Source organism: Theropithecus gelada, chromosome 11, assembly GCF_003255815.1.
Source record: "Theropithecus gelada isolate Dixy chromosome 11, Tgel_1.0, whole genome shotgun sequence".
Lineage (NCBI taxonomy): Eukaryota > Metazoa > Chordata > Mammalia > Primates > Cercopithecidae > Theropithecus > Theropithecus gelada.
This window is the reverse complement of record NC_037679.1, coordinates 98,613,975-98,639,945: the sequence shown is the minus strand read 5'-3', so window position 1 is coordinate 98,639,945 and position 25,971 is coordinate 98,613,975. Positions and strand designations below refer to the sequence as shown.

The 25,971-nt window shown below is 49.1% G+C and overlaps 1 protein-coding gene across 2 annotated transcripts in view; it reads right to left on the bottom strand.

Annotated features, from left to right (window-relative positions):
- Positions 1 to 25,971, bottom strand: part of VWF (von Willebrand factor) — a 172,054-nt gene that overhangs the window by 65,928 nt on the left and 80,155 nt on the right. For both annotated transcript variants that reach the window (XM_025401752.1, XM_025401750.1), the window contains exons 19-31: positions 22,832 to 22,935; positions 21,126 to 21,264; positions 18,444 to 18,578; positions 16,328 to 16,474; positions 10,682 to 10,822; positions 10,358 to 10,471; positions 8,436 to 8,592; positions 7,559 to 7,717; positions 6,720 to 6,855; positions 2,612 to 3,990; positions 1,078 to 1,194; positions 840 to 980; positions 412 to 555 (exon numbers count right to left, since the gene is read on the bottom strand). In XM_025401752.1, coding sequence (XP_025257537.1) covers positions 412 to 555; positions 840 to 980; positions 1,078 to 1,194; positions 2,612 to 3,990; positions 6,720 to 6,855; positions 7,559 to 7,717; positions 8,436 to 8,592; positions 10,358 to 10,471; positions 10,682 to 10,822; positions 16,328 to 16,474; positions 18,444 to 18,578; positions 21,126 to 21,264; positions 22,832 to 22,935 — 3,013 coding nt within the window. The remainder of the gene's footprint in view (positions 1 to 411; positions 556 to 839; positions 981 to 1,077; positions 1,195 to 2,611; positions 3,991 to 6,719; positions 6,856 to 7,558; positions 7,718 to 8,435; positions 8,593 to 10,357; positions 10,472 to 10,681; positions 10,823 to 16,327; positions 16,475 to 18,443; positions 18,579 to 21,125; positions 21,265 to 22,831; positions 22,936 to 25,971) is intronic.

Here is a 25,971-nt window from a genome sequence, read left to right as displayed (position 1 = left end):
TGATACCAGAAACGAACTCTAAATACATGAAAGTCCCCATTGGTGCTCAAGGCCCCACAATGAATTACTCTGGCCTCAGACATGACATTTTAGCAAGAGACCACGAATCCTCCTTTAGAAAGGAAGAGCGTAGAGATAGGATCACTCCTGGACACAAAGGGAAAATGTGGAGAAATTAAAGGTTATAATTAGTCATAAAGATGTAGTATCAACACACACTTATTATTGTTTGGTTTCCAAATCACATTGTGACTGGATAATTTCCTGCTGTTTGATACCAGGACAGAGGTCGGTACTGAGTATATTTAGTATCAGCCACAACATCCAAAAGTAACCCCAGCCCACTTTTAATCCTCTATCATTTCTGAAGTCTCGCTCTCCTGAATTGAGGACTGTACACCAGATTCTTACTGTTGGATCTGGCGGCATCAGCTGCTGCATCCACCGCATCCACAGAGACGTCCATGACCAGGATGACCACCGCCTTCGAGGCTCCCGGCCTGGCACCATGCATTTCTGAAGTCAAGTATCGCACAGCAAAGCCCAAAGCATCCCCTGAGAATGGAGAACAGATCACGCCAAGTCAGTACTGGCTGCGGCTGGACACCCTGTCTCACGGAGGATCCTTAAGTTACTCAAAAGCTGAATGATTCAGAGACTCCGAGCAACACCCAGTTGAGATCTGGAAGAGACCTGGAAGAGCATCTAGCCCCTCACTTTCCAGAAGAAGAAAACTAAGGCCAAGAAGCAAAGTGACTGGCCGAGGTCACACAGTCATTTATGCCAAAAATTAGAAGCAGAATGGAGGTTCTGCATCCAGCCTGTGGCACCAACGTTACCGATTTGGCTGGGGCCTCCCTCCCGCTGCATGACGTCCACAAGGCTCAGCAAATGGGCTTTCTCCAGGGCCACGTTCCACGGCACGTCAATGGTGGTGATGCTTCCATACTGGAGCACTGACACCTGAGTGAGATGAGGCCCTAAACGGAACGAGAAAATGGGGATTATTCTGAATCAACTGGAGCCCCAAAAAGAGCCTCTTCGTCACCGGCTGCTTCAGGTGCCTTGCTCACTCACCTATATTGGCTTTTGAAATGAAAGCCTTGGCAAAACTCTTCATTTCATCAAAATAAGCAGCTGGGAAACTGGAGGAGCCATCCAGGAGAAGGATCACGTCCAGGGGCTGGCTGCAGTCTGCAATGACAACCAGGAAGGTGAGCACACAGGTGTCAGCAGGGACACTGGCTGCCAGGCCTACAACCTGAAATCCAATAGGATCTGCAGGGCAGGCTGACCACGTGGCACCACCAAGGGCAGGGGAGTGTCTTCATGAGTGCAAGGGCAAGGTGGGCCAGGGAGGAGGGGATGGGAGAGATGGAGTTCCTGGGGCCTGACTACCTCAGGATTGGAGACATTGACAAGACTCCAATTCTACCCAAAGGAAGTTTGAATGTCTACAAATAAAAGCGGCAGGCATGGACTTCCTCAGTAACAAGGGGCCACCACTTTTCTAGAATTGAGTAAAATACTGGCCTGGCAATACAAGGAGATTGCAAAAGGAAATGGAGCGGCAGCCCTTCCCTGGACAATGAGCTGCTGGCCTCAGATCTTGCAGGGCAGGTGAACGTACTGTGATTATTCCAGCTACAAATGCCTAGTGCTCCTCTTAGTGTCTGAGCACATCTGAGATTTGATGAAATGATGTAATTGTTGCTTTCCTCAGCAAAAATATTACAAGAATTTAAATCTATGAACATGAATAAAAACAAAGAAACAAAAGTACTGACAAATGAGAGACTCAAAAGATACTAAAAGATACTAAAAGATACTAAAAGAAGGCTCGTTATTCTGGGATGGTCTCAAACACATCGAATGAAGACGTTCAGGAAGTAGGAATGGATTAGATGCCAGTGTCAGTAAAAGGTAGTAATATAGCAGTGGGAGCAAGCATTTTTTTGAGCACTTGTCATGTGTCAGATACTATTTTAAGCACGTAGATGCTATTATTGTCCCCATTTTATACATGAGGAGACTGATATACAAAGAGGTTAAGTACTTGCCCAAGATTACCCAGCTAGCAAGTAGCAGAGACAAGATTCAAACTACAGCAGTCTGACACCAGTTTCTGAAGACTGCACCTGCTACCTGGCACCTGACCTCCTGGTCTCGCCCTGAAGAATGTCAGCTACTCAGAATAATTTCACCCATCCAGTATGGTCAAAAGGAAGCTTATCATCACCACCTTTAACAGAGGTTACCTTGAAGGCAGAGGGTGGAATTGGGTGGGGAAGGGGCTGTGTGATAAAGACAGACTTGTTTTTTCACTCCTTACTGGTATTGTTTAAATGTTAACAATAGGCTTCCATTACCTTTGAATTTATATAAGCACGCACAACAAGAAAAGATCTTCCCCCGAAAAAGGATCACAGTTTGTCTCCCTGCCAGGGAGGTGAGGAAACACGGGCCCTTTGAAGGCAAGGTTCAACCAAGGGCACACAGAGCAGGGAAGCCAGGATTAGAACCCGAGTCGTATCTCGGCAGATGCATGCAGCACCAAGGCCACGCCAGCCCTCGCCCAGCCCTCCCACCTGCACACAAGGTGCCAGCATACCAGGGGCAGGGGAGAGGGTGGGGATCTTCAGCCCCTCTCCGGAGCAGCAGCTCTGCAGCACCAGGTCAGGAGCCTCTCGGGGGAGCGTCTCAAAGTCCTGGATGAGGATGGGGGCATTGGGCCAGCCAATCCTCTCCAGCTCCTGTACATTGGCATGAGGGCCCACTCCAATGGGCACCACCTGGATGTCTCCAGGCAACCTCTTGATCTCATCAGAGGCAGGATTTCCGGTGACCATGTAGACCAGGTTGGGCGCCTGCTCCCGGTCACCCTGGCTGACCAAGAAGCTGTGCTCGGAGAGGTACTGCAGGGCCAGCCCAGTGTTGGTCCTGTTGCCGCCCTGGTAGCGGATCTCTCGCACCCGCTGCAGGATGTCCCCTTTGGACTGTGCCTCGCTGAAGGGGTACTCCACCGCCACCGTATAGGAGTACTGCAGTACCGTGACGTGGATGCCGTCCTGGCCCACATCCATCCGCTGAATCACCTCCTCCATGAACTCCTTGCTCCTGTTGAAGTCGGCTTCACCAATTTTGTCCGATCCTTCCAGGACAAATGCCACATCCAGAACCATGGAGTTCCTCTTGGGCCCCAGGGTCGAAACCCCCAAGAGCCCTGGGCCCACAGTGACTTGTGCCATGTCGGGGGGCAGAGTAGGAGGAGGGGCTTCAGGGGCAAGGTCACAGAGGTAGCTAACAATCTCATCCCTTTGCTGCTCCAGCTCATCCACACCGCTCAGCACGAAGGCCTTGTTATCAGGGGACTGCTTCTCAATGAGGCGGATCTGCTTGAGGTTGGCATGGGGCCCAATGCCCACCGGGATTACAATGACCTTCTTCTTCTTCAGGCCCTGGACGTAGCGGACAAAGTTCCGGGACATCCGTTGGGGCTCCTGGCTGGCCATCAGGAGCAGGGCGATGCGGGAGGCTTCAGGGCGGTCGATCTTGCCAAAGATTTGGAACAGTGTGTATTTCAAGACCTCACTGGTGGAGGCCACCTGGCTGCCTGCATACTTCACCTGGCTGGCAATGCGCCGCAGCTCTGATGGTCGTTTCCGGTCCTTGAGCCCGATGTAGGCGTGGGAGCCATCGTGGTACTCCACGACGGCCACGCGGACCCACTTCTGGGAGATGCGCAGCCGCTCCATCATGTCCACCACAAAGGCCTTCAGCACTTCAAACTCAGCCTCGGACAGCCTGGAGGAGCCATCCAGCAGGAAGACCAGGTCCAGTAGCCTGCTGCAGTAGAAATCGTGCAAGGGCGGTTCCGAGATGTCCTCCACATACGGAGTGGTGGGGCTCACCGGGGCATCTGTGGGAGGCACCACAAGGCCTCCCGGCTCCTCGCAGGCTTCACAGGTGAGGTTGACACCATCACAGTGGCTGCAGCAAAGAGCGAAGAAATTGAAATGGTTCAGGAAGAACCTATGGACACTTCTGAGCCCTATAGTGTACGACCCACTTCCATATTCCCACAGAATCTCCTGCCTGTTCCACCTGAACTTGAGATCCCATGGACCATTCCATACCCAAGTGAGATGTCACTATTTAACATCTGTCCCCAAATAGCATGCACCCCCCCACACACACACACACAAAATACACACGTAGCAGACTTCCTTTGACTCTAGAAACCAAAGCTTTAGCCCATCCTGGGACATGAAAAAATATATTCGTTGTTCTAGGCCATCCACACAGCCACTCAAAGCTGATTTCTTTTCAACCTATATCTTTAGCAACATGAATACTTAATTATAATCCAAGCCTTCTTACAAATGTCTGCAAGAGCAAATGTTACTAAAATGTGGACACTAACCTGTGCTTGTAAATGTTCTGTCGAAGATAAATGCTTTACAGTACATATTCTAACAGAATATAAATTTTAAGGTTGTTTTTTTTTTTTCCTGAGACGGAGTCTCACTCTGTCACCCAGGCTGGAGTGCAGTGGCGCGATCTCGGCTGACTGCAAGCTCCGCCTCCCAGGTTTATGCCATTCTCCTAGCCTTAGCCTCCTGAGTAGCTGGGACTACAGGCACCCGCCACCACGCCCAGCTCATTTTTTGTATTTTTAGTAGAGACGGGGTTTCACCGTGTTAGCCAGGATGGTCTCGATCTCCTGACCTTATGATCCGCCCACCTCAGCCTCCCAAAGTGCTGGGATTACAGGCATGAGCCACTACGCCCGGCTATTATATGAATTTTAAAACATGTTTAATATGTTGAGCCCTAAGGAAGAGAGAAAAAATTGGAGCAAAAACATTGCGGAAAGATGAATAAAGATTCAAAACCCCAGTTTTATCTAGCAGAACAAACCAGTTTTATCTAGCAGAACAAATTATTTGGCAGTAGTAGACAGGGGTCCCCAAGATGTTAGGCCTAGGAAAAGACATTCGCTCATGCCTCCAGCATAGGATAAGCACCTCTCGTGTGCCGGGTACTGGCCAGGCTCTGCCCAGCCCCAAGCACACACAAGTCTGTAGCAGAGCAGTGGCCCCACCCCGTTCTCCCAGAGATTCCTCTCCTCGCAGCTCTGGGCTGTGTAGACAGGAGACAAGGCTGTGACCACAAAAGGCCCAGGACTGCAGACCCATGTGGTGATCTGGGGGGATCTGGAGACAATGCTGGGGAACTAAGGGACTATGGGAGTCACCAATATTAGAGACTTCTGGATGGTTGAAGCACCTCAACCAGAATCTATTGGTTCTGAATTCATTTCTTTTTGGTTCCTAATTCACAAACTCCTACACGAACATGCCAAATTTCCAAGCTCTGCTGGTAACATCACCTTTTTGCCAGCGTCCTGGAAAGTGGCAAGACCTGCCAGACCACAGGTGAAATCAAGTGGCCCTGTGTGGTGGAGACCAATGTGGGCCCGGATCATCTCTTCGGACTCTCAGCCCTGGAGACACCTGGCCTTCAGCACTCCCAGTAAAGCTGACAAGATGGCAGTGCCCTGAGAAGTGGGAAGTGTCCCCCTGTGGCTTGATCCCAGGTGATGCCCCCAGCCTGCTGTGGGACTACTGTCCACACACTGCTGGAGCTTCAGCACGCACTGTGGCAGCTGCCCCTGCCCGTGTGCCAGCAAAGGAGGTGGGGAGAGGGCTCAAAGCTCTCATGCCCTTTTGGCACAGAACCCCAAGCCAGCATCAGAATCACCCCACCCTTTGCTCCCTACAGTCCATTTCAGCATACAGAGTGTGCGCAGGCAGAGTCTTACTAGGAAGTTAATTCCTCCTTCCCGTGATCCACGAGATTTACTGCTTCAATCCTTGGTTAACGGTGCGTGAGTGACATACTTTCTAGTTTCCTGTGTTTGCTAGAAAACTCACCCCAGGCAGTGTTCGTTCTTGTTTGTACAGATGGTGGCGGCAGGATCTGACTTTGGCAGCTGTGACCATAGCCCCTCCCCAGCAAATTTACGTTCTCAAGTTTAAGTTCCCAGAAGGCTTGATCAGTGTCAGGGAGTGGTGTTGAATCGATCTGGATTTTAATAAATGTTCCCTACTTATGAGCAGGACTTCAGAGGGCTCAGAGCTCACCCTGAGGACTCCTTCTCACCTCCCCAAAGGCCAGTTTCCCAGAGGCAAGTCCAGTGAGAACCCAGGGTGAGAGCAACGAGCACATTCCCTCCCTATTATGACAGCCACACCCTGCGACCTTGACTATGGCCCCCACGAGGTTCTTACTACCCTGAGGGCCCTGCGTTCCATCTCACTTTCCTGAGTCCCCACCTCCAGGAAAAAAGAAATCCGATTTTTATGGACACCTCTGCTCAGACTAGTCATGACCTACAAGGACAGTGAGGGACCACACCCCACCTTCAGTGAGAAAAGCAAAAACCTCTTAGGACTTAAAAGCCTATTAAGAGCAAAAACATTGTGGAGGAATATATGCGGAGGAAGCAGTCTAGCCCATCCCTAAAGAAAAAGTAGCAAACCCTAGGAACAAACAAAACGATAAACTAAACAATGAATTAAATAAACAAACAAAGAAAACAAACTCAATCTCTCAACTCATGTAGCTAGGACATTTTACCCAAAACCTAGTCTCTGAGCTGGCCCCCAGAGAAGCAATAAGATTCATCACTCCAAACGACCCAAAATCTGTTTTACCAAATCTGGCAGTGCTCAGGGTCGCTGGGATTCAAGGTGACTTTCTTTCCTGAGGCAAAACGCCGGCCAGCCGCCTCACACACTGGGCAGTCTTCGGGGCTGACGCAGGTCTGCAAAAGCTCATCCAGGATTTTCCCTGCAAAAGAAAGCTCTCATTAGGAACCAAACTGCTCCCCTTTCCCACGAGGAAGCCTCACTTTTAACTAAAAGGGAGGAGCCAACTCCTTCTCCTGCCCTAGAAGCCAGCTTCTCCTGCCCGCACCCCAGGGGTCACCCCGCCACTCAAGGAGCATCTTTCCTCCTTGTACTTTGATTGATCCCTCTGCAAAACTGGGAATAGGGGTTCCCTCACCCTACACCCCACCTCCCCAAGCCTCAGGACAAATGAAATCTTATCTCCAGGGCTCTTTCCGCTCTTCTGAATAACACCTTCAGTAACTCTAGAGCTGTGCTGTACCATATGATAGTCACAAAGTGCATGTGGCTATTTAAATTCAGTAAAATTCAGTAAAATTCAAAATTCAGTTCCTCAGACACACTCGTCACAGTTACATTCAATACAACATTCCCCCACTGCAGAAAGTTCTATCGGCAGGGGCGGCCTTAGACGAGAATCCCATAAATAGGCACAGAAAAGCATTTTGGAGGAGCTCGACTTGGGAAAAATCACAGTTGGCCTGACTCTGATGAAAGAACCCGTGGAGACAGCCTGTGGCAGGGTTGCAGGTCAGAGACGGGACATGGCCGGTGGAGGCTGAGATGAAGCAAGACCTAGAAGCATCTTTCCACCCATCCCTATCCCATCCCACCAGCCCGACCCCCAGGGATAGAGGCCTCACCTGGAGGGCAGTGGGCATGGCAGCCCTCCACACACTGCACAGGGCAGGCCAGCGGCTCGGGGTGCTGGCACGTGACTCGACAGGCAGGTGCGCAGCTGTTATAGCGCCACTCACACTCATACCCGTTCTCCCGGAGATTCCTCTCCTCGCAGCTCTGGGCTGTGTAGACAGGAGACAAGGCTATGACCACAAAAGGCCCAGGACTGCAGACCCATGTGGTGATGGCCCTGGGGCATCTGGAGACAATGCTGGGGAACTAAGGGACTATGGGAGTCACCAATATTAGAGACTTCTGGACGGTTGAAGCACCTCAACCAGAATCTATTGGTTCTGAATTCATTTCTTTATTTTTGTAGAGATACGGTCTTGCTGTGTTGCCCAGGCTGGTCTTGAACTCCTGGGCTCAAGGAATCCTCCGGCCTCAGTCTCCCAAAACACTGGGATTACAGGTGTGAGTCACTGTGCCTGGCCCAGTTTTCTACATAAAAACATTAAGTTGGTTACATCCAAAGAAAGAAGACTCTATAGACATGAATGTATGAGTTGATCACTCATATTGGCAAATATAATTGTACCTAATTAAAGACATAAATCGACTTCCTTCTTTTCATCAGTATTCCCTCTTCTCCTTCTGCCAGAATCTCTCCAGGAGAAAAATCTCCACATATTCATGCCTTGAATCCATGTCCTGCCTCACCCATAATATGAACTTCTAAGCCAACATCTTAACCCTCCTTAGCTCTTGGCCATCCAGTCCCAACTAGAGCTCTGTCTTCTCTCTCCCATGAAGGTATCCTCCTGCACTCACAAGGTCTTACAGCATAGACACATGGGAAGAAGGGACGGCATCTGAGAACATGAGTGCGTCAGGACTCACGACACAATGTGGCTGTCCTCCAGGTCACCACCTTGCCGTGCTGGGCACACACGTGAGCATAGGCAGCAATGGTGTCGCAGAAGCAGGCGCAGTCCCCAATGGACTCACAAGAGCAGGTGTCGTATATGCAGACATCCAGGAATGGCTCGGGGTCCACCTGCAAAGGCAGCCTCAGATGGCCCGGGCCTATGGCCAGGTCTCAGGAACTCTGGCTTAGTCTGGGTGCAAATGTTCTGATGGTCAATTTAAGGGTAAGGGGGCATCCAGGTAGAAGGAGAAATGTAGCTCAATGGTCTCAAAGAGGAAATGGGAGGGAAGGAAAGATTCTTAGTTTCTAATCTGCATTCCAGCAAGAAAGGCTGAATAATGCAGGGCTGTTGGCCTTTTGCAGAACACGATGAGCCAGAGAGTTTTCCAGAAGAACATTCCCTCTGTCCCTCTGCCTACCTCCCTGCTCAGCCACCCGTCTGTCCTCACAACCCACTCTTAGCCTCATGAGCATTTGGGTGTTTTTACGTGCTGGTCACTGTCTGTCTTTGCCTCATTTCAGCAAAGAGAATGGGGAAATGCATCAGACCCTGCAGCTGCCTCACTGCGCCATGGGGCAGGTATGCGGGACAACAGGGCCTAGACTCTGATTCCAAATCCAGTTCAACCAGTTCCCAACCTTTCCTCGTCCCCGAAATACGCCTCTACACACACTGGACTTTCTCAGGGCAGTTATGACAGAAAATGAATTCATTCACTGAGTGGGTCCTTGTTTCCAAGACGTTCCAACAGTCTCAATGTCCCCAACTCCTCCCCTGTCCTCACTCTTCCAACTCAGATGCCCATGATTTCCACCAAACCAGGGAATGTAAGAATCCTTTGGAGTACCTCAGAGACTGAAAATCACTGGATAGACAGAGAATTGAGGTCCATGTTTTCAACCAGTCTCCAGTCTCTCCCACATTGGTGGTGCTACACAGCAGCCTGTATGTGTGCATGGCTGTGTGTGTACATAGACTTCTGTATTCACATGTGCCCACGTCCACGTGTGTACCCACATACATGCAGCAGATAAGAGACAACTGCACTATGGTCGGGCACGGTGGCTCACACCTATAATCCCAGCACTTTGGGAGGCCAAGGTGGGTAGATCACCTAAGGTCAGGAGTTCAAGGCCAGCCTGACCAACATGGTGAAATCTCATCTCTACTAAAAATACAAAAATTAGCTGGGCATAGTGACAGGAGCCTGTAATCCCAGTTGCTCGGGAGGCTGAGGCAGGAGAATCGCTTGAACCCGGGAGGCAGAGGCTACACTAAACCAAGATCATGCCATTGCACTCCAGCCTGGGCAACAGAGCGAGACTCTGTCTCCAAAAAAAAAAAAAAAAAAAAAGGAGAGACAACTGCACTTAACCTTGGGGAAATCCTCTTTGTCATTGGAGAGAAAGACGCAAAAATAAGTCATAATATGAGGACTCAAAATCACCAAAATTAAGACCAGAAAAGAATTTCTGTGAGACAAGAAATGGGCCCCAAGAGCTTTTGGGGAGTAGGACAGGAAGGTCTTTTGGTCTGGACAAATGCAGCAGTAACAGGAAAAGGAAATCTCTAGCTCCAGTGGTGAAAACAAGATACTTCAATATGAGAACGAATCCTAAGACTGGGGCCGAAAGAGAAGCACTGGCACATGCCAAGGGGAGTTACTTCTCATGCAGAAGGAAATGTTTCGCCAGGCATTGCTTCCTCTAGAAACTGCTGATTTTACTTTTTGTTTCCCAGATTGAAAGCCAAGAAAAAAACTGAAGTGGTGTCTTGGTGCAGATAATGTCAAGACACCAGGGTAGTGTCCATGTTAGAAGGTCACGCTCAGTGTCGATACCACCGGGCCAAGCCTTGGGGCCATCTGCTTCCCACTACCCTCAAGGTCCTCACCAGCTTGTTGCAGTCCTGGAAGACGTCACTGGTAAGGACTCTACAGGAGGAATCCACCATCGTCTGCTTCATGAGGTTGTTATGGCAGGTGGCAGGGGATGAGTCCAGAGGTACCTGGGAACCAGGCAAGAGACAGGCCAGCCATCAACTGGTGAGACTGGGGTTACTGAGCCCAGAAGGAGCCAAGAGACCCTCCTCCTCACCCTGAAGCCACCTGAAGATCATACCACCCACAAGCCTCTTCCAGCCCCCATGAGAATGGGAACAGGAGGACATTCCAGGAAGCAGGCTCTTGGGCTCTGTCCACAAGAGACCCAGACGTACTTTTCTGGTGTCAGCACACTGCGAGCTCACTTTCCAGGAGTTCCCAAAGTCCGCGGGGTCTTCCTCCACTTGAAGGTTGCTGCTGGTGAGGTCATTGTTCTGGATGCCATCAAAATTCCCACACAGGCCACACACTTTCTCCTTGAGAGACAAGTTGAGGGGATGAGCACCATGAAGCCCAGGGGCGTGCTCCCCGCCTCGGGGGAAAGGGGAACGTTCCTGGCGGCAATGGAGGCAGAGGGCATTCAAGGAAGAGGAGGAGCAGGACCGAGACTCAGGAGGCCCGAGGTGGGCACCAAAGACTTGCCATTGCCAAGACCTATTCCCGAGATTCCTTGCTGGTCCCATTTTATTTAAAGCTACGGAAACAGAGGCAACATGCCCAGGTCACATAGTCAGCCAAGGGCAGAGGTGGGAATCAGGCAGCCTTGGCCCCGAGATCACTGGTGGGAACTGTCACTGTCCCCAACAAGCATAGAAGCAGAGAGAGGAGCCAGTTCCACTTCTCCACCAATGGAGGTGTAGGGGTCTGAGGATGGAACGTCACAGAACTGCCTGCCTCTGGGCAGGTGAGTCCCCTTGCCTGGAGAACTGCAGCCTGTTCAGACCAGGGTGGGCAGAATTCTGCTCTATCACAAATGTAATCAGGAAGGTGTGTCTCACACCTCTCTCCATGTTCACCCATCATGGAGTGCAACATGCAACGAGTTCTGAAAAAGCAGTTACTAATGAGTGAGAAACAAACACTATGGAAAGAGGAGGGAAAAGTTCTAGTGTTCTGTAGCACCACAGGGTGACTATAATTCTCAACAATTTATTGTATATTTATTGTATATTTTTATTTTCTTGAGACAGTCTCGCTCTGTTGCCCAAGCTGGAGTACAATGGCGCAATCTCGGCTCACTGAAAGCTCCGCCTCCCGGGTTCACGCCATTCTCCTGCCTCAGCCTCCCGAGTAGCTGGGACCACAGGCGCCCACCACCGCGCCTGGCTAATTTTTTGTATTTTTAGTAGAGACGGGGTTTCATATCGTGTTAGCCAGGATGGTCTTGATCTCCTGACCTCGTGATCCACCCACCTCGGCCTCCCAAAGTGCTGGGATTACAGGCATGCGCCACCGCATCTGGCCAATTTATTGTATATTTTCAAGTACCTGGAAGAGCAGATTTTGAGTGTTCCCAACACAAAGAAATGGTAAATGTTTGAGGGAACTGATATACTAACTACCCTGATTTGATCATTACACACTGTATACATGTATTGAAATATCACACTGTCACTAGTAAATACATACATTTAAATGTCAACTAAAAATAATAATAAAACAAAAAAACTACAGAAAAAACTCAAAATACTTGGCCTGGAGAAGAAAAGGTGCTGTACTTTTGCAACACACCTAGAGCCCTGGTCTTGAGACAAAGAGAAAAAATGTATTTTATTTTGCTTCAATAGGCAGAATTCAGCTTGGTACAAGGAGTTTAAGTTACCAGGAAACACAGAAGAATGTTCTCACTGTTGGGCAAAAGGCCAACAATCTTTACGTGGCCTAGAAGCCTCCATGGTATGGCTACTCCCCTCCCTGCCCTCATCAACTACTATTCCCCACAAGTCCTTCCTCTGCAGCCACACTGGCCGCCTTGGACAACTGCTTCAGACACCTACCACCTTAGGGCCTCAGCACATGCTGTTCCGTCTGCCTAAACTCTCCCCCAGATACTGGCATGACTCATTCCCTCCCTTCCCCAAAGACTCTGCTCTTACATTCCCTCTTCACAGGGCCCATCAGCCCAAACTATCTATAGTAACACTCCCACTAGAATATGACCCACACCAGGGTTATGGAAGGCAAAACTGTGGCTCCCATGAGATGAAGAGTTTATCCTGGATTATCCGTGTGGGCTGAATGTCATCACACGGTCTGATCAGAGGGAGGCAGAAGGGTCGGAGTTCAAAAGGTGCTGTGACAGACAGAACCAGAAAGAGAGAAAGAGAGTGGAAGATGCTACGTTGCCAGCGTTGAATATGGAGGATGGGGCCACAAGCCAAGAATGCAGGCAGCCTCCAGAATGTAAAAAAGGCAAGAAAAGGGACCTCCTCTCAGAGCCTCTAGGAGGAATGCAGCCCTACCTACCAATTTTAGCTTTCCAACCTCCAGAACCATACGATAATAAATTTGTGTTAAGCTATCAAGTTTTTGGTGATTTGTTATAGCAGCAATAAAAAACAAATACATGGAAGACATACACACACACACACACACAGACATACACACACACACACACACAGACACATACACACCCCTACCTGACTTTTTCCCCCCTGTTGTATCCACAGTGCTTAGGACAATGTTTGACACATACAGGAACTTAGTATTTGTTGAATAAATGAATTAATGAGTTGTTAATGCTTTATGGGAATGAGATGGGCTGCCACAGAGAAGTGAGGGCAGTGCTGCCTCACTGGCTTGTACAAGCTGCAAATGGATAGTGTTATCAGGGATGCTGTGGAGGCCATTCCCTGCCTAACTAAACCAGCTGCCAGAGTAGCCAGAGCCACTTGTCACATACATGGCACTTAAAGAAATCATTCATGTTCCAACAACCTGTTGGACCCTAAATAGTGGAACCATTCACAAAAGTTGGTTATTAGCAATTTTACAAACAGCTCTCAAAATGTGCCGGCCCATGGCTAAATGGTAAGGCAACATCCTAGAATAGTCTGCAGTGTTATAACAATATTGAGCATGATTGCTTTGCCTCTTTAAGAAACCTAAAGAAAATTTGATATTGTCAAATTCAGAAAATACGGAGACCACCACAAAGATAATCCTTGAAAAGAGCAACGCCAAGACACATAATTGTCAGATTCACCAAGTTGAAATGAAGGAAAAAGTGTTAAGGGCAGCCAGAAAGAAAGGTCGAGTTAACCACAAAGGGAAGCCCAAGAGACTAACAGCAGATCTCTTGGCAGAAACCCTACAAGCCAGAAGAGTGGGGGCCAATATTCAACGTTCTTAAAGAAAAGAATTTTCAACCCAGAATTTCATATACAGCCAAACTAAACTTCATAAGTGAAAGAGAAATAAAATCCTTTACAGACAAACAAATGCTGAGATTTTGTCACCACCAGGCCTGCCTTACAAGAGGTCCTGAAGGAAGCACTAAACATGGAAACAACCAGTACCAGCCACTGCAAAAACAAGGCAAATTGTAAAGGCCACCGATGCTGCGAAGAAACTGCATCAATTAACGGGCAAAATAACCAGCGAGCATCATAACGACAGGATCAAATTCACATATAACAATATTAACCTTAAATGTAAATGGGCTAGCCGGGTGTGGTGGCTCACGTCTGTAATTCCAGCACTTTGAGAAGCCAAGGTGGGTGGATCACTAGGTCAGGAGATTGAGACCATCCTGGATAATGTGGTGAAACCCTGTCTCTACTAAAAATACAAAATAATTAGCCAGACGTGGTGGCAGGTGCCTGTAGTCCCAGCTACTCGGGAGGCTGAGGCAGGAGAATGGCATGAACCCAGGAGGCGGAGCTTGCAGTGAGCTGAGATTGTGCCACTGCACTCCAGCCTGGGCGACAGAGCCAGACACCATCTCAAAAAAAAAAGTAAACAGGCTAAATGCCCCAATTGAAAGACACAGACTGGCAAATTGGATAGAGTCAAGACCCATCTGTGTGCTGTATTCAGGAGACCCATCTCACATGCAGAGACACACAGACTCAAAACAAAGCGATGGAGGAAGATCTACCAAGCAAATGGAAAGCAAAAAACAGCAGGGGTTGCAATCCTAGTCTTTGATAAAACAGACTTTAAACCAACAAAGATTAAGAGACAAAGAAGACCATTACATAATGGTAGAGGGATCAATTCAACAAGAAGAGCTAACTATCCTAAATATATATGCACCCAATACAGGAGCACCCAGATTCATAAAGCAAGTCCCTAGGGACTTACAAAGAGACTTAGACTCCCATACAATAATAATGGGAGACTTTAACACCCCACTGTCAACATTAGACAGATCAATGAGACAGAAAGTTAACAAGGATATCCAAGAATTGAAGTCTACTCTGCACCAAGCAGACCTAATAGACATCTACAGAACTCTCCACCCCAAATCAACAGAATATACTTTCTTCCCAGCACATCGCACTTATTCTAAAATTGACCACATAATTAGAAGTAAAGCACTCCTCAGCAAATGTACAAGAACAGAAATCACAACACACTGTCTCTCGGACCATAGGGCAATCAAATTAGAACTCAGGACTAAGAAACTCACTCAAAATCGCACAACTACATGGAAACTGAACAACTTGCGCCTGAATGACTACTGGGTACATAACGAAATGAAGGCAGATACAAAGATGTTCTTTGAAACCAATGAGAACAAAGATACAACATACCAGAATCTCTGGGACACACTTAAAGCCGCTGTAGAGGGAAATTTATAGCGCTAAATGCCCACAGGAGAAAGCTGGAAAGATCTAAAATTGACTCTAACATCACAATTAAAAGAATTAGAGAAGCAAGAACAAACAAGTTCAAAAGCTAGCAGAAGGCAAGAAATAACTAAGATCAGAGCAGAACTGAAAGAGACAGAGACACAAAAAACCCTTCAAAAAATCAATGAATCCAGGAGCTGGTTTTTTGAAAAGATCGACAAAATTGATAGACCGCTAGCAAGACTAATAAAGAAGAAAAGAATCAAACAGACTCAATAAAAAATGATAAAGGGGGTATCACCACCGACCCCACAGAAATACAAACTACCATCAGAGAATATTATAAACACCTCTACGCGAATAAACTAAAAAATCTAGAAGAAATGGATAAATTCCCGGACACATACACTCTCCTAAGACTAAACCAGGAAGAAATTGAGGCAACAATAGCCTACCAACCAAAAAAAGTCCAGGACCAAATGGATTCACAGCCAAATTCTACCAGAGGTACAAAGAGGAGCTGGTACCATTCCTTCTGAAACTATTCCAATCAATAGAAAAAGAGGGAATTCTCACTCAATTTATGAGGCCAACATGATCCTGATACCAAAGTCTGGCAGAGACACAACAAAAAAAGACAATTTTAGACCAATATCCCTGAAGACCATCCATGTGAAAATCCTCAGTAAAACACTGGCAAACCGAGTCCAGCAGCACATCAAAAAGCTTATCCACCACAATCAAGTCAGCTTCATCCCTCGGATGCACAGCTAGTTCAACATGCAGAAATCAATAAATGTAATCCATCACATAAACAACGACAAAAACCACATTATTATCTCAATAGACGCAGAAAAGGCCTTCGACAAAATTCAACAGCCCTTCATGCTAAAAAAACTCTCAATAAACCAAGATATCATACTGAATGGGCAAAAACTGGAAGCATTCCCCTTAAAAACTGGCACAAGACAGGGATGCCCTCTCACACCACTCCTATTCAACATAGTGTTGGAAGTTCTGGCCAGGGCAATCAGGCAAGAGGAAGAAACAATGACTTCCTCATGTCCTAATTGAATACTGCCTTCCCCCAAGACAGGAGAGAGAGACAATGGGTTGCTAATCAGGGAGCAGAAAATGCTCCAAAGGCCAAGTCCCCGACAAGATGAAGCAAGAAAAGCCACTGACCTGGTATGTCTGCTTCAGGACCACGGAGATGCTCAGGTGGCGGTCCCAGACCACAGAGAGGGCTTTGCCCAACAGCAGAATGATGTACCGGCCAGACTCCACCACCTCAAAGTGAGTCTCATCCTTCATGGGCCTCTTCACATTCACCTGGAGGAAGACAAAGCAAGACATACGGGAGGATGAAGGATAGGCTCGACAGCCAGGTCCTCCCTCCACTCCACACCTGCCCATCTATCTCCAGTGCCCACGAGTGCAGGCACCGCCACCCCTCCAGGACCCCACATGTCACTGCATCCCTGCAGGGCCAGCCCCATGCCAGGATGTCTGTGGCCGTCTCACCACCACCACTCTCCAGGCGTCCATGACCAAGAGACGGTAACAGAGGTAGCAACAGTCATGATTATGAAATTTAAGTACTATGAAACCAATGAGCAGAAGACCATCCATCGCTTCACAAAAGGTGTTTTATTGACAATTAGTCAATAAAATACAATGGTCCCCTCGACAGGTTTTCAACATGGCAATGATTTTAAGCATCTCTAGTTGATTGTTTAAAACTCTATTCCTCTATAAAAATAAGCAGTAGACTCTCATCTTTCCTGTATCCCACTACCTCCCCCTCCCCAGAGCCACTATCAGGAGATGGAGCTGAAGAAAAAGGAAACGCGGCACTCAGTGCTAGTGCCAGGAATAATACGCTGCAGGTTCGAGAAGGGCTCTGACCTGAGCCTCTGACTTGGCCCAATCCCTGCCAGTGCTGTACCCTCGAAGCTCATTTCAGCATGCGTGATGGACTCTAATTCCTCAGACTGAGACTGAGACTGAGGCCCGCCATCACCCCTTTGCAGAGGTCCTCTTGTTAGTAACATATCACGTGCAGAGCTAATCACATGTGCAAATCTATCCCTCACATGTCTGCACACCTGTTCAGCATCATCACTGTCACTCTGCCCTAAATAGAGCTGTTCTTTGAAACGGAGTTGACACTGTTGACCCACAGTTAATACATCATGCTTGCTAAGCAGTTTTCTTCCATAATGGTGAAGAATTCACCTCCCATCCCCTGATGTCAATGGTGAGTACTGGGAAGAAGGCAGAGATGCAGGCTGAGGCCACGGGAGAAAATGAATATACCAGGACAGGTTTGCGCCCAGAGACTGGGTCTCCATAGCACTCCATGTAGTCAGAGCAGCTGATCCAAACCTGTGGCCTGGGGATGACCTGCAACTTTAAACACAGGTTCCTGGGCCCCACCCAGACCTACGGAGTCAGAATCTCAGGATGGAGCTCCAGGGTCCACATTTTAAACAAGATCTCCTAAGGGAGTCTTGTGTACACTTCCAAGAACTACTTCTTAAGCTCTTAGTACACAGGGGACTGAATCAGTTTACTCTTTTGAGCTCCTTTAAAAATGTTTATCTGGCCAGGCGCGGTGGCTCACACCTGTTATCCCAGCACTTTGAGGGGCCAAGGCAGGTAGATCACCTTGGGTCAAGAGTTCGAGACCAGCCTGGCCGACATGGCGAAATCCCATCTCTACTAAAAATACAAGAAATTAGTCGGGCATGGTGGCGTACACCTGCAGTCCCAGCTACTAAGGAGGCTGATGCAGGAGAATCGCTTGAACCCTGGAGGTGGAGGTTGCAGTAAGAAGAGAGATCACACTATTGCACTCCAGCCTGGGTGAAAGAGCGAGACTCCATCTCAAAAAAAAAAAAAAAGTTTATCTGAAAAGAACAGAAAAACGTACGAAACATATCCCATAACACCATCACTTCATACACACACACAAAGAAAGCCCGGCTACCCTCCAGTCCCCACCCTATTCCAGAGGTGAGCACTGGTTCTTCCCATGTTTGTGCAGACCCATGTGCACATCCTTCACGCACACCCTGCACTGTCGCTAAAATGGGACTGTGTCATCCCTATTCCTCTGCCACTTTTTCTTCTCATAAAATATGTCACGGTCAGTTGCAATAGCTCTGCCTCATCCCCTTTAATGGCTGTGCATGATTCCATTCACACAAGTTCTAAATGAATGCTTGGAAAATGTTCCTCTTAAGTGACAGAAGCACAAAGCGGGACATGAGGGTGGAGGAGATGAGGCCGCACTTACCTCCCCATCGAACAGCTCAATCTCTCCTCCCTCCACCAGGATGGTGACACGTTTCTTGCATTTCACTGAGGGGTGGCTGCATCCCTCATTCCCCACCAGGATCCGAAAGGTCCCAGGGTTACCGCCGCAGTAATCCTGGGGAAAGAGGAGTGCCACGAGAGGACCATTATTCCCACTGGCTCTCACCAGACCAGAAGATTGGCATCTCTTCATCGCAGGCCTTTATGTGTCACAGAATCTTGCCATGTCCATGGCTGTGCATGTGTCTCTGTGTGTGCCTATGTCCAGGTGAACGCCCTCAGATGTGTTAACCTCGCCGACGACAGATGAGCCAGGTGCCTGCAGTGACTGGGGTGGGAGTAAAGGCGGGGGAGGGAGGAAAGGTGACATGTGGCCTGCTTTGATGGATGCATCAGGCTCAAAGGCCTTGCCTAGAGCCCATTCGAGTCCCTCTGGAGCCCTTGCCTAGAGTCCCACCCAGGCAGCTGGGAGAAACACTTTGTGGCTCTAAATTCTGGCTGAATCCCTCTGAACTGCTGGCCCAGAAATGGAACCAAAGACGGTTTGACACAGCTCCACGGGTCCTGAACTGCCAGGTCGAGATAAGAAGAGACGATAAGGGAGTTCTGGTCCTTGCTGGTCAATTGCATAGAAAATTAAGCAAAAGGGGACACATTCCTGGCAAATATCTCTCCCATGGTGGCTATTATTGTGGTACGATGAAAAAAAAGATAAAACGTTCAACTGAGAAAAACAGAGTGTGTCGCTTGAACCCAGGAGGCAGAGGCTGCAGTGAGCCGATATCACGCCACTGCACTCCAGCCTGGCAACACAGCAAGACTCTTAAAAAAAAAAAAAAAAAAAAAAAAAAAAAAAAAAAAAAAAAAAAAAAACAAGGTGTGAATCTTGATTCTGCCACTTACTGGCAACACTGAGCAAACCACTTACCTTTCTGACACACATACCCACAACACACATATGCCCATGTAGTCATACACACATACACCCACACACATGCAGCACATGCATACACCCACACACACGTAGCCATACACTCACATTCTCATGCATACACACATATATACATACATGTGTCCATACAACACACACAATCTGACCTCTAAGATTCTATTCAACTTAATGGGATTGTTAGGTTACATGGCTTTGTGTTAGGTTGATGCATGGTGAAGGCTAAAAGAGGAAACAAGGGTGTAAGTGCTTTATTTGTTCTTATCAGCTGAGATTTCTGAAAGACAGGGAGTTAGGTCTTGATGCTACTCCCCAAAGGAGGACAGCAGAAAGGGGAGGGGCCCCAGGACAACGCATCAGAAGACAACAGAACCAGCTACGGGAAAGGAAAACAAGGCGCACAGACAGGGCACCGTTTGAAGGGGAATCTTTAAAACTGGTCCAGTTGGGAAAGATGGCCTGGACAGTGAAGGGCTAGGAGCGGTAGATGCTGACTGGCTGTCTGGTCCTTGCTGCACTGAATTATTTTTTCCTGGATGTTCAGATTTGAAATGGGCTGGGTAGTTGTTCTGCAAAGCTGGTGCCACCTTGTCTTTTGCTGCTGAGGCTGGGAAACTTCCATATAGAACCTGTGGGAAAGCTCTAGAGGGGCGCATCGCCCCCGGCTCACAGGTTCCTTGCCTGGTCTGCATGCCCTGTGACCCCAGCACACAGCCTGCCTCTCCGGGCCAGCCCAGGTGTGAGGTGGGGACTGCGGAGGTTGCTGCTGGCTCCGCCCCATGCCCAGCATGCTCTACACAGGTAATCGGTCCATAGTCACCCACGCTGCCTGACTCACCAGCTCCTGCAACTCAGCCTCTGGGGCTGGGGCTCCTATGGGTTTGTGGTCTTCCATTCAGACCACACCAAGCCCCCACCCCTCCTCCTGGGAATGGAGACAGAGGGACCGTATTTGTTTAAAGCTTCACAGAGTATAGCGCCTCGGCTCTGGGGAGAAAAGCACTCATACTTCCTTGCTTACACAGTTGACGTCAACCAGCAACAGAAACTTACAACAATCCATGCAGTGGGGAGTGGGAGGTGGAGGGTCTGTTGCCCACACTCACCGGTGACGACTCCTGGACTCAATTCTTACCTGCTGGGCAGGATGACTTTCCAGTGTCCCACACTCCCACTCCTCCCATTCTGAATTGAACCAAGTTAGAAATTAAAATGGCAGAGAATTCCACAAGGCCATACCATGGGAAGCAAACTCCAGGGATCATTTCAACCATCCCCCTGTCCAGGGCCACTGCACAACACACGCAGACTGGTTGTGCTGGAAGGGAGGCTGAGCGGGACTAAAATCCCAGCCCAACCCACTCCCTGAGCTATGCACCCTGAGGCTGTGTCTACCAGAAGGAACAGATGCCTTTTTCTAATTCCACATCTGTACTAACGTGGACGGGCAGTAGCCTTTCTCCCACAGCAATCCTCAACAACAAACAAGCTTCTGTCTCGTTTTATAAGTCCCCAGGTGAGCAGAGGGAAAATGGACAACCGCTTTGAGCTTCAAATCCCCAACCGCTTCAGGCACCTCTGTGAAGGATTGGAAAATACTCCAGTAGAAACCAGACCCAGAGTTGTTTCTGCAGACAGGCCCACAGAACCCAAGCCGAGGCCACACCACCCACCCCTCCTAGAAAGAGACAGTGCCCTCTCCCCATCTCTCACCTGCACCAGAACATACTGGCACTCCCCGGGGAACATGTATTTGAGCCCATCGAAGGTGACGTAGTGGGCCATGCCGATCGTGGAGCACGTGGCGTCACAAACGTGGTCTGTGCAGTTCCACTTCCGGTCCCGACAGACACTAGGAGCAGTCATGGCAGGAATGACAAGTTGGGCACCTTGGGTTTGAGGGGCCCATCTGGGCAATGGAGACAATGAAGGAACACAGAATACTCTGGGTGCCTCCCAACCCTCCAGGAAGCCCAAGGAAGATGAGGACCTGTAGCATGGAGTGTGGACTTCACAGGCCCAGCATGGGGCCCAGTGAGACACAGGGAAGCCTAGCTGCTCTCCCTAAAAGGGGGAAACTGAGGCAAAAAAGGGAAGGGGTTGTCCAAAGTGAGTTAGGCTGCAAGGAGAAGGCCCAGATGCTCTTTAGGCCTCCTGTTATGAATTCGCTCAGCCTCACCCTGGAAGCCACATCTACCTGAGATTCGCCACAGGGTCTCTGTCAAACAGACACACTGAGGTTGAAAGCCTGAGGCTAATGGGAAAAGCAAGACACAACAGCAGGAAAGCCCAGAGTCTGGAAAAGTGATGAAGCATGCACTTCTGCCAGGAGTGGTTCTGTGTGCATAGCTACACGTTAACATGTATGTAGCTACATGTTAAAATCTACAGTGATCTGCCCACTGCCACGTGTCCCACCCTGCCACCACCTGTAACCAGAGCTGACATCAAGAAGCCCATTCGTGCATCAGAGGTGGTAAGCTCAGACCTCAAGTCCAAGAGACAGCCCTCTCTGCCTCTGTCCAGTAGGCCTCTCTCCAAGGCTGCGCACAGCCACAGTCAAAGGCAGGGTGAATGAGCAGGGTGAATGAGCAGGGTGAGGGGTTATGTGCAGGATGGCCAAGGAAAAAGGAGAAGGCAACCAGCCACCCGTGCCTCAAACCATGCCGTTGCAAGCACACTCATGCTGTGCTCATGGGCAGTGTAAGGCCCGCAAGGAAAGGACCCTCCAGACCCCGTGCCCACTGGCAGCTCGGCCACAAATGCAATGACTGGTGGGGCGAGGTCCCTGTCTTCCATGGGGCCCATCTCCCTGAACAGAAATACAAGCTGAGCATTCCTAATCTAAAAATCTGAAGTCCAAAATGTTCCGAAACCCGAAACTTTGAGCACCAACATGATACCACATGGGTGGCTGAGAGTGACACCTTTACTTTCTGATGGTTCAATGTACACAGAACTTTGTTTCATGCACAAACGTTGAAAATACTAAATACACATTAAATACATATTTAAAATATTGTATAAACTTACCCTCAGGCTATGTGCATAAGCTATATATGAACCATAAATGTCATCTTTAGACTTGGGTCCCATCCCTAAGACACCTCATTATATATATGCAAATATTTCAAAGTCCAAAATAATCCAAAATCCAAAACAGTTGTGGTCCCAAGCATTTCGGATAAGGGATACTACTGTACTAACCCGTTGAATAGTGTCTATGCAGGATGGGCACAGGTGATGAGAAAGATTCTCCCCATTTTACAGATGGAGAAGCACAGGCACAGAGGAAAGGCAGAGAGTAACCGGGTTCCCACAGGGGGCTGGAGGCAAGTGCGGAAGGTCCTGTGGCCGCATGTGCCCTCGCTCCACCCGCAGGGCCTGGGTTCCCGGGACAGCCGCTCACTGAGCCTCACCACGTGTTGCAGTCAATCTTCACTGCTTCTCCGGGGGCATACTCCTTGCCCTGATGGAAGCAGGGACACCTCTCCAGGGCCACACATCTGTTTTCATGCCGGACCTAAGGGAAAAGAATCCAAGTCTTCAGAGCCTCTTCAGAGCCACAGCGACTGATCTAAAGCCCTCCTCCAGCCCACTCCGGGAAGCGCTGTCTGAGACTTGAGCCTACGGGTAGGCCCAGCACTGGGACCGGCACCAGGACCAGGGCTGGGCCAGAGGACAGCTTCCACTGCAGGCCAAGTCAGGACAGGGAGTCCACGCCCCATGGGGCTTAGCAAACATGGGTTCCCACCTACATGGCTCCTCCCTGTCAACTAAAGACACTGGCTGCCCTCTGCCCTCTCCTGCCCTGCTGGGGCACTGTAACTGGACACTTTTGGGAAGGTACTTCAAAAAACCATTTCCAGAGGCCTTGAAATGCACATACTTCTTACACCTAGCCATCCCAAGGAAGGGATTTCTCTGAGGGAAATAGAATTATTGATGATTTATCATTGCAAAAAAAATTGGAAACAATAGGAAAATGACTAAATCCATTAAGGAATCGCCAGACACCAGTATCCTATGGTGTTATTACAATGGCCCTTTGGAATAATCTTAAATGAAGTGAGAAATACTTATACTATTGATTTTTAAAATAGGAAGAAAAACTGTATACACATATGGTTCCAAATTTATATGTATTTCACAAGACTAGAAGAAGATACAGAATCTGCTTCCAGGTGGTGAGCTGGGATAGGGGAGTGGGAGGATTTTATTTTCTTTTTCGGTTTTAAAATTTTTTTTCCAAGTGTTCTTCAGTGAGCATGCATTATATTTATAATTAAAGAAAATGAACAGTATATCGAATAAAATTAATGTGTACTTAACACTCTGGAGGTGAGGGCCGAATGTTGGGCATAAGTAGCACTCGATCAGAACTAGAGTCTGAGGGCTGGTCCAAGCCACAGGCCCCACCCAGTCTCCAGTATTCCGGTTCACTCTCCACGGGGTATGCTCTACTTCCCCGTCCTCATACCTCGGGAAACCACTTACGTGAGCATGTTGTACTCCTCAGGTCTGTTGGGGCTGGGGAAAAAAAAGAACTAAAGGCCGGGCACGGTGGCTCATGCCAGTAATCCCAGCACTTTGGGAGGCCAAGGAAGGTGGATCACAAGGTCAGGAGATCGAGACCACCCTGGCTAACATGGTGAAACCCCGTCTCTACTAAAAAAACATACAAAAAATTAGCCAGGTGTGGTGGCGGGCATCTGCAGTCCCAGCTACTCGGGAGGCTGAGGCAGGAGAATGGCGTGAACCCGGGAGGCGGAGCTTGCACTGAGCTGAGATCGCACCACTGCACTCCAGCCTGGGCAACAGAGACTCGGTCTCAAAAAAAAAAAAAAAAAAAAAAAAAATTAAAAAAAGAACCACCAGCCCCAATGGGTTCAGGAAGAGTTGGCCAAACCCACTCTGAGCTCAACCTGCAGACATGCTTCTGTCCTGACTCCAGGGGACAGGCCTGGATGCCTGCCCTGGTGTGGCTTAGGCTTGGGGGCTCTCAAAGAGGCCCGAGTCACCCCCAGGTGAAGGACTGTCACACTTTGGCTCCAGAGCAGTCTGGACAGCTCCAGCTCCATGCGACCCAGTCACTCCCCAGACAAGCCCGAGCTCCCAGACCTGGAGCTAGACAAACCCCTAGGAACAGGGCAATCTTAGGCTGAACAAAGGGCTTTCAAGGACCCAGGCTAGAATCGTATGTGAGCGCCGTGTGTGTATTGGGGAAGGGGGTAGGGAAATAGGAAGAATCCTCCACTACCTAATGCTACCTTCACCCAGCCTCAGGTGTTCCCGCGTCCCTGGACGCCAGCTGATGAGGCAGAATGACAGGGCAGAGATGATGATGCAGGTTGACCCCACTCTTGGTAGCTCGTACACCTCCTGGAAGCACTGTTCTTGGGAGGGCATGAGCTCAGACGCGCAGTAGGGAAGATGGCACCTTGGTAGGATCTGGGAGGGACTGAAAAGCTCTAGCAGAGCCTTCAAAGCCTCTGTCACAATTAGGGTTAATTTCCACATCGCCCCCATGCTGGGTCAGCTCTGACAAGCCTGAGGCCCGCCACCTAGTGGCTGCTATAAGAATGACTGAGGCATCCCACGGGGGACCTTACAGTCAGTGGAAACCAGGTAACACGCCTCCTTGTAGCAGCAAATACCACGTGGGACAGAAATGCAGGGATGGACTCCGGGAAACAGAGCCAGGCTCCCCTCACCTCAGCACGTGTTGCCCCTCACCCTTGGACAGGTCTGGTTGGGGGCTCCCTGGCCTCTTGGTCTGCATGCTGCATGTTTTCACCTCTCACCATGATATTCAACCCATGGGAAAACCCACCACGCATTCCTGGCCCAGGGAGTCCCTCCTGTCACCCAGCTGTGGGTCTATGGAAGCCCAGCCCTCCTCCAGCGGACAGAACACTCCAGTCCCAGCTCGGGTGTGAGATAAAATGCCATGACTGCAGCCGACACCACCTCCTCCTTCCAAGCACCCACTGCAAACCACGTGGCTGCTCTCTGCCCTGACTGGTGTTAGGAAGAGGTGGTTATTAAATTCACAGACAGCAATATTATAATAGGACCTTGATATTAAGTGAGAACCGCCATGAAGGCCACGGTGGTGTGGAGTTAGGTCATAAGAGAGCTGGAGAGGAGACAAAACATAACCTTCAAGGAGAGGAAAGAGCTTCCAGACCACAGCAGGCTTCGTGACTTGGGAGAGAAGAGCAGGTAACAATAGCCCAGCTAAAAACACCCAGAGAATCCCAAAGCAGCAAAGACATTCAGGGAGGTGGAAATTCACAGAGGTAGACAGGCATGGAAATAAAGGAGTTATTTAGGGGATGGACGGGGCCCAGAGGGGAGCTGTGCAGAGAAGCAGGGCAGGCCAGCGCAGTAGTCCCTGACTGAGTTTTGTGGCAAGTCACTTAAACCTCACAGTGAAAAGGAAGAGAACCATCTCTGTCTAGTGTCTGTCCCTTTCAGACATCAGAAAGCTACAAAGTTCAAGTCTATGAATGTCCCCTGACGACTTCAGAAGAAAGCCTGGCAGAAATACTCGTCC